Below are 17,136 nucleotides of genomic sequence, written 5' to 3'. Positions count from 1 at the left end.
AAAATAAATGGCTCCACAGTGTACCATCTACTAGTATAAAAACACCTGTTGCAGGATCTGAATATTGAAGACCTTTTATTACTTTGAAGCATCATTTCAGATATTCCATGGCTTGACTTTCATACAACGATTTCCTTTACATAGGGTTGCCGCTTACATGGAATCTATATTGAACATAGGATACTAAATGATGAAAGCTAAAATCATCCCTTCAGAAAATTTACGGATGACATCCTGAGTTAGTCGACTGTTATGGAATATCAGTGTCACATTTTCCCAAGTAACCACAATTCCGTAAAAATAACAAAGTACCCAAATTATATGAGTATGCACTACACAGAAAATTAAAGGAACAACATAAACCCCTTCAAAATCAATTAGAACTTGGGTGCCCTTGTAGGATATAATAGTCCGTGAAAGTAACAAATGCATTTATTGATATTATAAGCGAGAAGAGGAGAATGGAGTGTGGATACAACCTTTCTTTGATAGTTTAAATGCGACATTGTAGTATGAATTTTCAGTATTTTTGCTGTTATCTTTGCTTATTCAGTAATAGAACATACATTCATACATATACGTGCTTAGATACGTATACGATGGTATAAATGATCTCGGAAACAATAAAATATTAAGAAGAAAACAAAAGAAATAGTTGACATTTAAGTTGTGTAATCTTGAGACAAGGAAGCCATATCATTTACATTTATAGGCTTCTTTTATTATGCAAGATTTCGTGCAAAAAAGTCGCAAAAAGGATTATATAATGTTAAAGTTTGAATCCATACAGGAAAAAAACGTACACTTGTACCTGTTTTGAACTATTATCATGTAACAATTTAATTTCTTTAATGTTTTAACCATGCTTTTTGCGTTAGTGAAATATGTGTCCTATCATTTAGATTATATACATTATAAACCTTTAGAAAGAGGTTTCGTGGAGCACTTGTAAGACCCAGCAATATACCGTTGTTTGTGAGCACACTTATGTATTTTAGGTATCCAATACAGTGATGGAAGATCCAGTTCTACATCTTTGGTTGAAATTCCAAAGGAACATATTAGAACAGACCTATGATTATCCAGGATTTCCTCTTTGGTAAGTGTCGTGAGGGTATATGTTGAGTTTCCAAGTGAATTGTCAATATCTAATTCGTTTATCAAGCAGTTAATGTAATGAGTGTTACACAAAAAAACGATGTTGTTTGGGCTTTATCTGCGGGGACAACAACATATTTGTCATGGAGGTAGGATAGGTGTTTTGCAACATTTGGGTACATATTATCTAGTATTAATAACTTTATCAGGGTTCAAGTTAGATAAAATTATTTTTCAAAACAACGTTTTATATTTGCATATTAATAGTTTATCATTTGTTCAAACCATTATTTTACTTAGTGAAAAGCATCTACAGGTACCAAGAATTTATTAATTTCTGATTTTATTCAAATAGAAAATGCAGGTTTGAATTAATTAATAATGTAGTTTGTGTCACAATACCATAAAACAAGCATGTAAACAAGTTTATCTTTTGAAAGGTTATCAGTTTCTCGCGGGTAGTTGAAATTTAAAAATGACAATCATTAGTAAATGTTAAAGCTCGTTATGAAAATAAAAATCATCAACGTGGAAAGACTTGATGGCATTTGAATTCTTTTTTATATACCCTGTGGTGGGATGTACAAAATAGATTTTGTAATTATGTCCCACTGAAATGTTTTCCTTTGTCGGTCAATAACATTGAGCATAGGTGATGGCAAAATATCGTCCATTTAATTTCTTGAAATTTTCTAAGTTTTTTTCAAAGTATTATTGCTTACATTACGAACATCTGTGTCAATTGCCTGTACATATACAGGGACAAAATGACCATCTTGACACCTGTATACACTGATTCACATTTTAGGAGAGACAAAAGTAACTTTTGATAATCCAAATTCTGTATCAATTCCTCAAAGTCATGACCCAAAATGTATGATATCAAAGAACACGTGAAGTTTAGAGTTTTGTTTTGTTCACTCATTGTTGACAAGATAATGGAATTTGATGCGACCGTTATACTAGTGAGCTTGTTTTTGTGATTTTACCTTTAAGTATATCTGGGTCAAACATATCTAACATAAAATTATTTTAACCAAATTATGCGTTGGCGAAGCCTGTATTACACCGTATAGGACTCAATTATCTATAGGACTTATGTATTTTTATCAGCACCAGCGATTGTAGTATTACTAGTGGTGGAGGTACAAACACGTAGATCAAATACCCGGTTTTTCCGATCTTGGTCTATAGGTATAAATGTGTAATTTACCGCTTCTATGAATTTCTTGAGCTAATTCAGTTTGCAATTTGGACATGGCAGCATGAGAACGATCAAACACCGTGTAACAACGTCCAATATTTGCATATCAGTTTTCAACATACAATACAGGGGCGAAAGATACCAGGTGTGTATGTCTAAAACATACAAGACATGACATACATTGTATTATCAACTCAGTGCTACATACAATGTGCATAATATTGACCCTTCAACATCATATATTACGAATCATATTTGAAGACTTTGCTTTAGTACTGATTTTTTTTTGTTGTTCTCAGTTTCTGAGATAACAGACAGACGGCATTTTTCTCTCGTAAATAGTTATCAAAGGTTGTAAGGGTTCAGATGACACTGTCAACAATGTGTATTAAATTAAAGATCTTATTTTCTTGCACATTTGTGCTTGTCATAATTTTTCTCCTCATGTAAATTATAGTGTCTTCAAAAGTAAAAAAAAAATTAAAATCGTCTTTCAAGGGCAATAACTCCTATAACATAATTGATTGTAAACATGCATATAACTTACAATTAATAACAGAGATTTTTAGAAAAGAAAACTGTTATATTTCTGTGTAGGTTAAAACACTGTAAGAGGAAATTGTGTTAAACTAGTTTGACATCATCAAACCTATATATAACATTGATTATACTAAACAGTTATTTTCCTCCGTAAAAGGTTCATTAAACCAATCTTTCAAGCATCTCTCAAAATAATCTATTGCATACTGGGGGCAACAAATGTTTTGACAAAACAGGATGACAACAGTGATATGCAGAACAGTCATGTAATCAGTAAAATAATCAACAGAATAAAGACGAAGAAGATTTATATATAAACAAATATAAACCCTCAGACACAAAATTGTAGCGACTGATATTTTACACAATTGATAACATAGTTATTTCCGTATTTGACTTAATACCTTGGGTTAAATATCTCGTACTTTGATCTTAAATTTCCCGAACAGAATATTATTTATCAGTTTCCTGTTCAGTAAATGTGGCGAATTAATAACAGACAATTGTGTCTACAATATACAAGTTATGAAATGAGTTAAATATAAAAAATCAAGTGATGTGGTATGAATGGTATGTGACAACGATCCACCAATGTTTAAATTAAATGGATATACATTTGTAAGCAATGAAAGGCACACGCTGGCCTTCAAAAATGAGCAAAGTCCATAATGTATAGTCGGCTATGAAAGGCGTTGCCATGAATCATATGAAACAATTCAAACCAGAATTCTAAGTGCCTAATTTATAGCAAAACACCACCCGAAAAAACAAATATGACAGACATACACCAACAAAAAACCACTTATCTACAGGCTTTTAACTTGGAATAGGCACATAAAGCATATGGAAGGTTTTGCCATGTTTGTGAAGAAAAAGTAAAATCGCCAAAAAAACTCCGAGAAAAATTCAATCAGAAAGTCCAAAATCACATGGCAAAATCAAATGACAAAACACATCAAACGAATGGACAACAACTGTCATATTCCTGACTTGGAACAGGCATTTTCAAATGTAGAAAATGGTGAGCGCTCAAACCTTCCCATAACCTTAGACGCTAAAGTAACTACACAAAATAAGAACACTCTGTAACAATCAGTAGCAATCGGTTTTACTAAACAAATCGATACGAGGCTTTAAACATCTAGCATAAAAACAATAGAAACAAAGCACCGAAATAACAGTTCTCACAGTTACTGAAAAACAATCGAAAAAAAGCACCGAAATAACAGTTCTCACAGTTACTGAAAAACAATAGAAACAAAGCACCGAAATAACAGTTCTCACAGCTACTGAAAAACAATAGAAACAAAGCACCGAAATAAGAGTTTTCACAGTTACTGAAAAACAATAAAATCAAAGCACCGAAATAACAGTTCTCACAGTTACTGAAAAACAACAGAAACAAAGCACCGAAATAACAGTTCTCACAGTTACTGAAAAACAATAGAAACGAAGCACTGAAAAAAGAGTACTAACATTTACTGAATTGCAATATTAACAAAGCACCGAAATAAGAGTTCTAACAGTTACTTGTAGCTAGTTCAAAGCCAATTACAACTAATATACGAATCGTGTTCTCTCAGACTAAATTATCAATCAGTACACATTCAACGAAATTTGCTTAAAGACGTCATCAAAAGTCTGAGATACACATGACCCTGTGCAATGCTAAAATACACACGTGTTATAGTAAACAGTCTGGACAGAATTAAGGATAATAAGTTATCATTACTGTATGCATATAGCATTTAAATATTTATGTATGCTGACTTTAACCCACTAGTAAGTGTAATGTCCTATTTGAATAGTGGTGTTGTTTTTTGCTTCAAAATGGTTCACAGACCAACTTTTTTTTCTAATACAATGATTTATGATCAAATTGATTTAGTCCTATATTTTGTGTCTGATGTTGCTTGTTTCATACTATGAACAGCGATACGGATAAGCAAGTCCCGATCAACGGGAAATTAATGATACCAATTACCGGTTTATAAGACACATTCCGGAATATGGCAATATAATTTAGAATGATGATATAAAAGAAGAATCAGATGTTATTGAATCTGTACAATTATCTTGGCAATGTTGAAACTTTAAATGCGTTTAGAAGCGGGACACATTGATATACTTAATAAGAATTATGTAAAAAAACAGGTAATAGAAAATTCACAAAACTTATTTATTTTGACAATATGTTTTATCTTTTTATTAACCAATTTTCGCTTGAAACTTGATAACTGTAAGATGGGAATAGATACTGAGTAGAAGAAGGCTGTAAGCACTGTCCGATTATCTTCCCTGCTGAAATGCGAGTTAAGAACTGATGTTTTGATACACCATTTTACGAGGAGACATTGTCAGAAAGCTATGTAGTCTATATGTAAAATCATTTACGGTCCAACCATCTTGCCGATACTTATTGTTTGCATTTAATTAAATTGTATGCGACTGTCATCAAATTGAGAGGTTTAGCTAGCTATGACACGAGGTTTAGTCCACAATTTACTACATAAGGAAATCATTGTACCATGTCAGGAATATGACAGTAGTTTTCCATTCGTTTGATGTGTTTAAGCTTTTGATTTTACCGCTTGATAAGGACTTGCAGATTTGAAATTTGATAATGAATCACTTTGCTAATCATGAATAGAATTATATTTATTAGAAAGACAAGAAACACTTTTAAAAACTGGAAAAACACAGATGACATGAAAAAAGGTTATTGTTATTAAAACATGCCAGGGCATTTAACAATCCCTGTTATGGCATGGGTATGGCTTATTACTGAAGGTGACATAAAGTTGTTTCTATTCTAAGCCGTTGAACTCTAGTTAAAAGATGTCTGAATTTCAAATATTTATTACAATATCTTCTCATTATTACGCTTGTCAAATTCACTACACTTAACATGCAATGTCTTGTCAGAATAAAAGACATTTCATTTTACACGGAATTAAGTCATAGTAAGATCTAAATGGCTTTAATTTTGTGGTTAATCAGAGCTTAAGTATTATTGAGACCTTCTAAATTCACCTTTGAATAATTTTATTTTGATCTTGACAGATGAAAATATGACGGGATTACAACACGTTAATATTCAGCAACTCAGTGCTACATTTTTAATTTAAATGAAGCTGGAGAATATTCAAAGTTCGAATGCATATAAAAAAAAACCCGTTAATTAGACAGGAACAATCTCAGTTACACGATTGAAAGGTTTTTTGTTTCTTGACGTATATCACCAGTCAAGTTTCAAGACAGATATATATCTACCATGTAAAGTTTTTCCTCACATCAAATGTTTAGAACATCTGCCCTTTAGACAGAAACGCCCACGCCAAATTGTATACGGAAACATTATCCATTTAGACCGGAAAACCATTTCCTTTCGCAGATATCTTCTTGTTAGCCAACTTCTTAAGATGAAAATAACGAAGCATTCCCCCCGGAATAATATTTCATATTCATTAGGTGACAACACTATTTCAATCATCCGGAATCGATATTAATTAAAAATTAATCTAAAAGACACGAAACATTTAGCTAAAAGAAAATAATATATATTTTTATTTTTACATCATTTAAATAAAAAATAATACCATACCTTTAAGCAAAAAAGACAAAAATGTTTTCCCCGATTTGAAAGTAAAAAAGAGTAAAGTCAAAGTTAATCGAAAATCATAAATAAATGGGATTGTGGTATCTGCTTGGTGTTGTTGACCTTGTAAAGTTACTTTAATAATTGAAACATTTTCTTTTTTGTTTTTGTTTAAGGTGGTACCTAACACTACAGGGAGATAATTCTGCAAAGTCAGCTAAACGTTTTAATTACGTTGTGTTGTAAAAGGAATATTAAGCTTTCCAAATGATCAAAATTGGTGTTTGTCAAATTGCTATAAAACCAGTGTATTTTTTCTGACAACGGTTGATTAAAAGAAAACTGTATTTTAATATTTTTGTTAAAAGGTCAAAGTAAATCATTATACTTTGGCAAAATTTTATGAAAATTAAACGAGCAAAATTAATTTTAGTGAAAGTTTTGGGTTGTATGGGTGTCTTCCTCCATCTTGGATTGTAAAAAAACAGAGAACCAAAGGTCAAGATTTTCTATCAAGTTAGCAAAATTTGTTGCAGAAATGAAGATTTTAAATGTGAATTTTCATTTAAAAGAACAAATTTATAAGAATATAACTTATGATTATTAAATATCTCTGCAAATTTTTTTTATTTTTTATTTTTTTTTAAATTGGCATTTTAAGGGGACGTAACTCTACAGCAGTACATTTTCTGAAGGATTCTACATGAAATTTTCCTATTTTGTATTTTAGCCCATCTTTTCTTTTGAAATTCTCAAAGCATTGTCTGAAAGCTATCTTTTCCTTAAGTGTTTAACAATTCTATCATTTTGTTTAGTTTCTAATAACAAAATGGTGTTTTTCCCTGTTTAATCCATACAAAATGTGTCATTTTGGCACGTCCTGTAGCTTGAGAAAATGCACGGTGACCTATCATTTTTATTGTATTTTTCAACATATATCAATATATACTACGTTTTGGCAAATTATGAACAAATTCTATCATTTTTATTTTAGACTCCCGTACCACCTTAAATGCATTCGTACGTGATTTTGATGTTTTCAGATTGTTCCGTCTTCGAGAGTACTACTAAAGACGATAGGATTGGTATGGCTGTGAATATCAATGTGTTGTTTCCTTCGGATAATTAGTAATTCATTTTGTTAGCTATTTTATTGGGGTCTATTTTTATCATTAGTTTACGGAACAAAAGAACCTTATAAGCTAACTGTTCTAGAATAAAGCTGTACCATCAACCGATCAAGGACGTAAATGTTTGTTGTAAGAGGTTAGAAGTGAAATGTATTCTATTACTTCTCGCCATATGTCATTTATTTACCAAGAATTATTGTTTATAGCTGTAATTGTCTTCATGACCAACACAATAAGGAGTGCTATAAATCGTCTCGTCTTTCTTAATCCATAACTTATTTCCGTAACTGTTAGTAAAATGGACATGTTCAATCTGTTAATTTGTATAATTGGTATAAAAGCACACATGTGTTTAGGGTATTTCTCGTTCCCTTAAGTTATTGTAATTTGTCGTAATTTGATAGTTATTGATGAACTTATTCTCAAGGTAGAATATGTTTCCACATTAATTCAAAATAGGTTACAAAATCGTGTCAAGATAAAAGCGCTTATATATAAGTATCATATAATCACAATACAGGATAGGAACATTGTATTTATGGTGTCTTTTTTTAGCGTTCATTCAATCAATAAATATCAATCCAGTTAGAAATGTAGCACTGTGAAATGAAATATAATCTCTGTATCTTCCCTATTTTTTAAATTTTATCAACAATCATACATGCATAACCTTGACAAACTTTACTACGCAGCTTTTCATTTCTCAAAGACTAACAGAACATAAATTAATCTTCTGATTTTTTAAAATCATAATCGACTAGGAACAACTTATTTTATTGTTCACGTCAAACGGCTAGGGTGGATCCGTTATTTTTACAACTAAGTTTTAAATCTAAATTACGGATGTGCATAGCATGTTAGCAAAATAACCATTTTATGTTCTGTCGAGCACCAAAAACAAAACAGGAAACATATTATGGAAATAACAGTAGTTTTAAAGAATTATACGGGTTTTAGCCTGCTTAAAAGCTATGGACTGCAGCTTCGCTCTACCCTTATTTAAGGTTATATGTGTGCATGTTGTTGTTATTTAGTATTGGAAATGTGTTATTTTTAGATATTTATTGTTATAAAATGGATGTACTTTAAGAGTGTGTGTTATACACTGATGCTTTAAAAAAAATATGTCTTGTTGAAAATTAAAACAATCATATATTTAGACACGACTCTTGATGTGTGCCTTTCTGGAGGTGTTCCTTTATAGCCAGAAGTTATAAAATACAGATAATGCATTTTTTGTAAACATTAATTTCTATGGCATTGTTTAGCAAAGCATATCGTACAAATTGCAGACAATCAAAGCTACAATTAAACACGTATTGATAATTGATATTTCAATTTTGAATTTATCTGTGAAATGTATGCATAATAAAACGAACATGAATTAATGACAGTTGATCGGACCTGAAATACACACAGTTAATTTTCCGGTATTTGATGTCTTATCCTGGACGAAAAAAGTCTGTAATTCTTTTTCTCATTTAAGCCAATAGCTGTTGCTGTATCTCAGCCTCATTATAATGCAACCAATCAGAATATATACGTGATAAGTAATTTATCCAAGATGGCGTGTATTTCGACTGAAACTAATAGCTCCGCACCGTGATGCGAAGCAAACATTGTCTTGACTTGTCTTAACAACTGTGTGTCTTTAATATCATACAAACTCATCCCGTTTGGGGGTATTTTAAAAAGAGGCTCAATATACTCACAGAATTCGAAGGTCTTTGCTTTTCTTCAAGGCATCTGGTGCAATAAATTCAAGGCCTGAATTGGTTATAGACCTTCAAATAATGTAATCATCAATTCAATATATTTCAATGTTTGTTTTTCTTACTTGCACATATCATTGCTGTTTATGCAATTGCATTTGTAATAATTGTTGAATATAAGAATAACCGGGAAATTTTGTATGAATATTCATTTCTAGAATTTCGAGTTCATTATTATAAGAATTCAACCAAGATTATGTATTCATTATCCAATACAATTTCTGGGTTACGGCTAAAGATAAAAAATAAAACAATTAGATACTGGTATGTGCACTAATCCATTTATTCTGTATGCGCCTGTACCAAGTCAAAAAGGATTTGCCTCATTTCATGGATGGAGATTCATTTTAGTGGTCAAGTCCGTATCGAGGATTCATTAAGCTTCATGATAACTGTCTGTTGTTATGATTGTAAGGTGTATATTTTCGACTTGTGCAAGGTTTCAACAAACACTGAACTCATTATCATGCATCATTCGGCAATGTTTGTTTTATGTTGTTTGGCCTTTTGAATATAACACCTGCTTGCTATAGCGACAATGTGTTTCGTATATGGTGTACATGTCTGTCTGCATGTTTCTTATATGACTATGATGACTTCAATTGTGTTTGATTTATTAAATGATAGTAAGATGCCTATGTCTGGCTGTCGGTTCACTTACTTTTGACCTTATGTTCCGAACTTATTGGCCAAGCAAGCATAACTTTTACATTTGTCAGTTTCTATAATAAGGCACTGTAAGGATTGGAACACATTTATTAGGTGTACGGGATATTTGTAGAGATCTGTATGGTTTGGTTCATCTGACCTTGACCTTTTTTTATGAAACATTGACATTCTTAAGCGTATTTGAAACTTCTAGTAAAACCCTTGATATTATAGACGTTCAACAAATATACTATCATAAGTAAAGCAAACAAGACATTTTGCGCTTTGGTATTCTATAGTATGTACTATATAGTTAAATCAATCCTTATCTGCGTTGTTTAAAAAGAACTTTTTCTGTTGCACAAAATGTTGGTTATCGTTCAATCCCAAATTACACATGAAATGTGCTGTTTTTGCTATGATTTTGGTTTAATGGACAACATTTTTGTTTAAACGTTGCATATCCATATTATTGGCTAACTAGTGTCGGTCTATCTGAAGTGCAGCAGCACTAGACCGATTCACAGAGCTCAATCTTTCACACTTATTACTGTACTATCAGATACACCAAAGATTATATTTCAAATATATCAAGATATTCTGAAATATGACCATTATAGGTACACCAAGCGTGTTATTTGTAATTAATTTCATAGACACACATTTCGCCTTTTATGTTTTTTCAAAAAAGTACTTCATTTTTTCTTTATCTTCTTTCACAGTTATGTTGAGGAAGTTAAACCATTTTGACAGACATATTTTTTTGATCGGATTTGTTCTGCGTTTTGAAAATTAAGCGATTTTTTCAAAGATCCTGAACAAGAATGTACATTAAATGTCTTTCACGGAAGGTACAAAAATCTGACAGTGTCAGAACGTATCTGTAAATTGTGTGGTACTGAGGTTGAGGATGAAATTCATTTTCTTCTTCAGTGCCACAAACTTTCAAATATTCGTTTCAATTTTTTAAATGAAATAAAACAACGGTTTAAAAATTTTAGTGGTTTAGATATTAAATCACAATTTATTTGGCTAATGTCCTCTGAAGATACTTTCATACTCAAGAAACTCGGAGAATTATTGCAAAATTTATCCTCATTTAGGAAAGTTTCCTTAAATAATATATGGATATAGAAATGCCCAGTGACACCCCATCCCCCCCCCCCCCCCTTATATTGTTAAACACTGTGCTTGTTGTATTCTTGTATTTGTGTTGATAAATATTTTTGTTTTGGTTTATTTTTCTTTTATAACATTGTGTCTTAATCATATTGAATCACTTGTAATCATTTGTATGTAATTAATGTTGATTGTTCTGCTCCTTGTGGGCGCTTTGATTAGCAATAAAATATATTTGAATTTATTCGATCCGTTAAAATCATTCACGATCGTCTCTCAATACTTGACCGCCGTTAGATATTCTTTCACGATCATTTCTCTCGATAAACTGAATGACACCCATGATACATATATTATGTCAGAATGGATTAAAAATTGGCAAACGGCATATTTTCAGGTCAGACATGTCATTACTTTATATTTTATTTAAGAAACCAAGACGTCCTAGTTGGGAAGGAGTAAATTAAGTACGTTGTGACTATTGGAAGTCCACATTGACCTAACGAACAATTTATGGAAATAACACATTGCAGGATAGGCCATATTTCTGTATGTCATATCGCATTTGTCAGTTTGATACGAGAGACAGTTCATTACGCTGGAAATTGAGTACAGAGTACGGTCATAAGACAATGTATATATCAAATGAATAAAGACATGTTAGTTTGTTTCATTGTGGTGGGAAAAATGTCTCTTGATATTTTACATGAAGAAAGTTCAATAAAATGTATGAAAGAAAAAAATGAAAATTTCAGATTTATTGGTCTATAAGCAAACAAGTTGATTGAAACATAACAGAAACAACTATGAAACTGAAATACATGTTGGATACTGTAAAAAAAAGAAAGGAAAGGACAAGGTTAAAAAATCGACATTCAAAAACGAGTTAATCATCTCTAAAACAAACAAAGATTGCGACATGTTCTGGAGATGAATCAAGAAAATATAACATTTAATTGTGAGGTTTATGTTGTTTAGTCTTTAGTTTTCTATGTTGTGCTTTTGTACTATTATTTTCTGTCTGTCTTTTTATTTTTTTAGCCATGGCTTTGTCAGTTTATTTTGGAAATATGAGTTTGAATGTTCCTCTGGTACAAATGTCTTTCGCCCCTCTTTTTAATTAACACCACCATTACCAAGTGATCAACGTAAACACGTGGAACCGATATACCAGTTTGTTTAATAAAAAGATAAGGGCATAATTAATTTCAATAAATAAATCTTCTCGGATTATACACTGGTGAAAAATCAAATAAGTTACAGGTTAATTTGTCAAGACGTATTAATATCATTTGTTCGCCCAAACGATTTACATTCGTACCTGTCAAAATTATAATTTGCACAAATGAAAGTCGCCCTCAAATAGCTACCCTAGCAACGTACAAAGCCATGTATTTCTGTTTTCAGAAGCATATACTTGGTTCATTGAATAAATCTCAAGATGGTTTTCATATATATCTTTCGAACTCAATTATATTTGTATTTTTAGAATTCAAAAAAATGAATGATAAGATTCATTCATTATTCCTATAATGTTATATTTACAAAAGAATGTAAGTAATAAAGTGAGAATAAGTGTTTGAACAACAAGTCAAGTACTTACAATGTTTCTAAGTGTTTGTAGTGTTGTAGCGATCGACTTGTCAGCGATGTTAAATTAGCCTGATCTTCAATAAATCTGAAAAAAGAAAATGAAAAAACAATTAAAGAAATCCGCTCAGAATGCCGACCTTGTAACAGATTTCATTTGCAGACTTTTAGCTAAAAGCTTTTATTGTTCGATTAAAACATTGAACTGGATAAAATTATACAGGGAACCAGTCTCATCAAGAACTTACTATAGCTTAACGTGCACGACTGTAGGATGTCACTTATCTGATGAACTCGAAGCTTTTCTAGTCAAGAATAAACTACTTGTCACGGTTATCAAGGTCTTTAATGTATTATACAGAACTTGAAACACGTTATTTTTTACTTGCATTGGATTATAATATTTTATGACATTTGTATAAGCTTTACCCGAAACCTTTCCCATAGTATGAATCTTACTTCAAGAATTATATTTTAAATCGAACTTGCTGAATTTACTGCGTTATTACAAAAGTAAATTAAAATTTGTATTTTTTCACTCATAGAAACGCAGAGGTCACTACACAAAGATATTCTATGATGAAGATGTTGTAAGATAGGAGACCGTAATTACACAACCAAATCTAAGATTTTGACGCAACACGACCTGATAATCTGGAATTATGGCTAATGCTTGATCTTTCTAACCAAAGATTCTTACGCTTGTAAGAATAGTCTTTAGCATTTTACTTGCATGGAATAGATTAATACTATCATAATAACTAGGGTTTTTTTATCATGAAAACAATCACAGTGGGATAAAAAAAAACCAACACACACATTGATAATATTATAAATAAATAATAAATACAGCGTATTGTCCTTCAGTTATAGTTATTCATACAGATGGGCTTCATTTCAAAGGATACACGGAAATTGTAATGGCCAATTTCCCGTTTAGAATTGAAACAAAGTTCGTTTTGAAAATTTATTGGTTTTTTTTAAAACTTACATAGGTACCTTTCCCCTACTCATATATTTCCCTGAAAATTGAGAAATGGGTCACGACAATTTTGAGCCCTTTAATTTTGAATAATATAGAAATATCAGAGTCTAACAAATAAAGTTTGTTGATTTTTACATTTGTTTTATGCATTTTGTGATAATATGATACTATTTCAAAGCCGTTAATGTGAACTTGAGACAATGACAAATATTGCCAATCTGATAATTGTTTATTTTCGAAATACGAACTGTTTTCCTATTTCCTGAACATCTGTATACTACTGTTGTCTTTATTCATAACGTGTGTAAATCCTAGATGTTACAATGACTGTTTTCAATATTTTCACACCTAAATTGTATGTTTATATTTTTATGAATGATTTGAACATTGTTATTGGTATAAATCTCATGATGATTGCATTTTTTTTGTAGTCAATCTCATCTCACCTGTTTATACTTTGGATCCAGTCACTTCACTGTAACTTGGAATATTTTAGGAATAAACTTGAGGTGTGAATTGTGTTATATTCATTTCGACTGATATTAGCGGGATATAGAAATGATTTAGATATATCGTTTTATTTTCGAAGAAATAAAAATGGACATAATAATAAGCAAGACCATGCTATCATTTGGGTCAATGACAACACTTTTAGTGGTAAAAGAAGAGTGCCAACCTCCATCTAATTCCCAATTTGTAAGAGTAAACCATTTTAGGGCAATTTTAGTCTTCAATACGGAACATTGACTCACACCGCACAGCAAGCTATGGATTGCCCCAACCAACAGTGACTAGTGTAAACCCATCTAAACAGTCACTGTGCCAGACGTTTTAAAATCAACTAAAAATATTTGCCTGCGAAAATTAAAGATATCCGTAGATCTTAAATGTATGACCGGCGGAAGAACACGTAAATAGGCAACAACAGTGTCAAACCATGGAAATATTAAATTGTTCCCAGTGAGTATAACAGTGTCAAACAATGGAAACATTAAATTGTTTTAACCCAACATCCCTGTTCATTTTGACTTACATTTATATAGGACAGATCAAGAGTAAAGAATTTCTTGACAAGATCAATGTTGATATTACACCAAACAGCCAATATGTCTGAAGGCATATTAAACAGTTACAATAGTAATATAATTATAAGAAAATAGTGCACAGCAGTAATCGATATATCATCTTATAATGAGATAGACACAGTGTCCGGTTGATAAAAACCTATTATAACACCATAATATTGTCGATATCACCAGTAGATCGACATTTAATATTTACTTTATGACCAATTTTCCCTACAAAAACGCAATAATTTGTCAAAAAATTAAGATTAATTTCTTCAGTGAAGTGATTTGTATCAAATAAGTAGCATTTCTAACGGAATTCTGAAATGGATAACAAAAATTGACATAAGAATTAAACCCTCCATTTTTTATTTATATATTTTCCCATAACACAGACATATACACCTATTATGATCTATTAATATTTACATTGTATGACTACGCCCCACATAAAACGATTGTGACATTGTCTGCTCTATGGTCGGGATGTTGTCTCTTTGACACATTACCTATTTCCATTCTCAATTTAAAGTGATACCCGAAAGCTTTGTCAAATCCATTAAAATTTAATAAACAGGGCATGACCATTGAATGCTTTACATTACCAAAGACAGGATAACAAAATGAACGGACAGTGCAAATTACAGTCTACAAAAAAACGACATAGAAAACTAAAGACTGAGCAACATGAATCTCCACAAATACCAGGGGTGATCTCAGGTGATCCGGATGGGATAAGTAGATCCTGCTCCACATGTTGCTTGCGTCATGTTGCTCATTTGAATACAAATCCTGTGATAATTTTAATTCGCGAGCTCACATTAGGGGAAAATAAGTTTTTTTTATATACAATTTGTAACTATAGCATTATTAAAACAATAAGTCTTTAACACACATAATTCCTATTTATAAACGTTCTGGGTCTTCGAAGTCAGTATAGATATACCAGGCGGAAGCTAGCAAATATAAATATTGGGTATAAATTATACTAGTAAGCAATAGTCTTGAAACTTTGTCGTACAACCATATGTTCAATAATTTCACAGTTGAGAAATTAAATAAAAAAATGAATTCTAGCCCACAATTCTGTAAGGGCTAACAATTTATTGACTGGAAACATTTTTTTAAGAATCTTCCTTTGTATATAGTTCTCAAAATTCAAATGACATTATGCTGACAAAGCAAACAATATTTTCTTGTAAACAATGATTTAATTGTCGTTAATCAATACTTCAGTTGTTGGTTATATTTGAAACATAAGCAATCAGTGACATTTTCAGTGCATAAAATAATAATTTGGTAAATCATACCGCTTGATGCAATTTTTATTTTTGTGAGTTCAATATCCTTAGAACGCACTAAATTGATTTTGTACTTTATTTTAATCTTGCTGACTGCCGTTTTTAAACATTTCAAAAGTACAAAATCGACATTTGAATGTACACAAGAAAATGTTTTATTATCAGACAATTGAACTGGCAAGCATTCTTTAAATTGACACCATTTGGCGCGTCGATGAAGGCCGTGATTGTTGTGTCATTGGCATTCATACGACATCTCCTTATTGTTATATGAATCAAGTGCAGTTTTTATGATTGTATTGTTGGGATGGAGTTATAATGAGTCATGTCGTAGTGACTAATAATCCGTACTTTGAAAACAATTAAGGTCGGTCGACAAACCCAAAAGTTTCTTTCTTTAAAAGAATAATCATTTACGTTTGATATTGCATAACATGGCAATATATATATTTTTTCTGCAATGTGTTATCTTAACAATGAAAAGAAAAATGGGCCCTATTTACAGATGGTGCTTTTTAGGGCAACTGCAAAAGCTTCATAAGAAGGCTGATTCCTGACCAATTTGCAGTTTAAAATGATTGGGGGGACCCTTTCACCTTTAAATGATAATTTAAAAAAAAAATTGGCGCTGTCTTATTATGTTTGAAGGATCCTTTAAAAACAAATCGCTTTTCTGTAAATATTGTGCAATAAACACGTTAATGTTCATTTGATTTGGGATTGTGTTAGGTGAATCGATCCCTAAAATTGTGAATAAAACATTTTTAACATAAAAAGCTTTCATTTAAATATCTCAATATTGACCTGAAAGTAACTGTGCAATATCTACATTCATATTTAAATATGATAGCCATGTTTTAACTCAACGCTTCTCTGTTAAATGTGTTAGCCAAAGGGCCGAATTACCGTGAGCCATGATTGTACGGTAACTGGGAACATATTAACTCTAGATCACTATTTGATGTGTAAAGTTATTTTGATTGCTAGTGGCTGTCGCACTTTATTCAGTATTGCCGACGGTGACTTTAAAAGAACTCTACCGGGCGGTACTAAGCATGAGTAATCAGTGGCGGATCCAGAAATT

At 31.4% G+C, this 17,136-nt stretch overlaps 1 protein-coding gene across 1 annotated transcript in view; it reads right to left on the bottom strand.

Annotated features, from left to right (window-relative positions):
* Positions 1 to 17,136, bottom strand: part of LOC134714377 (BDNF/NT-3 growth factors receptor-like) — a 60,690-nt gene that overhangs the window by 27,824 nt on the left and 15,730 nt on the right. Inside the window, exons 2-3 of the mRNA XM_063575619.1 lie at positions 12,713 to 12,787; positions 9,283 to 9,354 (exon numbers count right to left, since the gene is read on the bottom strand). Of these exons, the coding sequence (XP_063431689.1) occupies positions 9,283 to 9,354; positions 12,713 to 12,787 (147 nt within the window). The remainder of the gene's footprint in view (positions 1 to 9,282; positions 9,355 to 12,712; positions 12,788 to 17,136) is intronic.

This window comes from Mytilus trossulus, chromosome 4, assembly GCF_036588685.1.
Source record: "Mytilus trossulus isolate FHL-02 chromosome 4, PNRI_Mtr1.1.1.hap1, whole genome shotgun sequence".
Taxonomy (NCBI): Eukaryota; Metazoa; Mollusca; class Bivalvia; order Mytilida; family Mytilidae; genus Mytilus; species Mytilus trossulus.
This window is presented reverse-complemented; position numbering and strand designations above follow the sequence as displayed.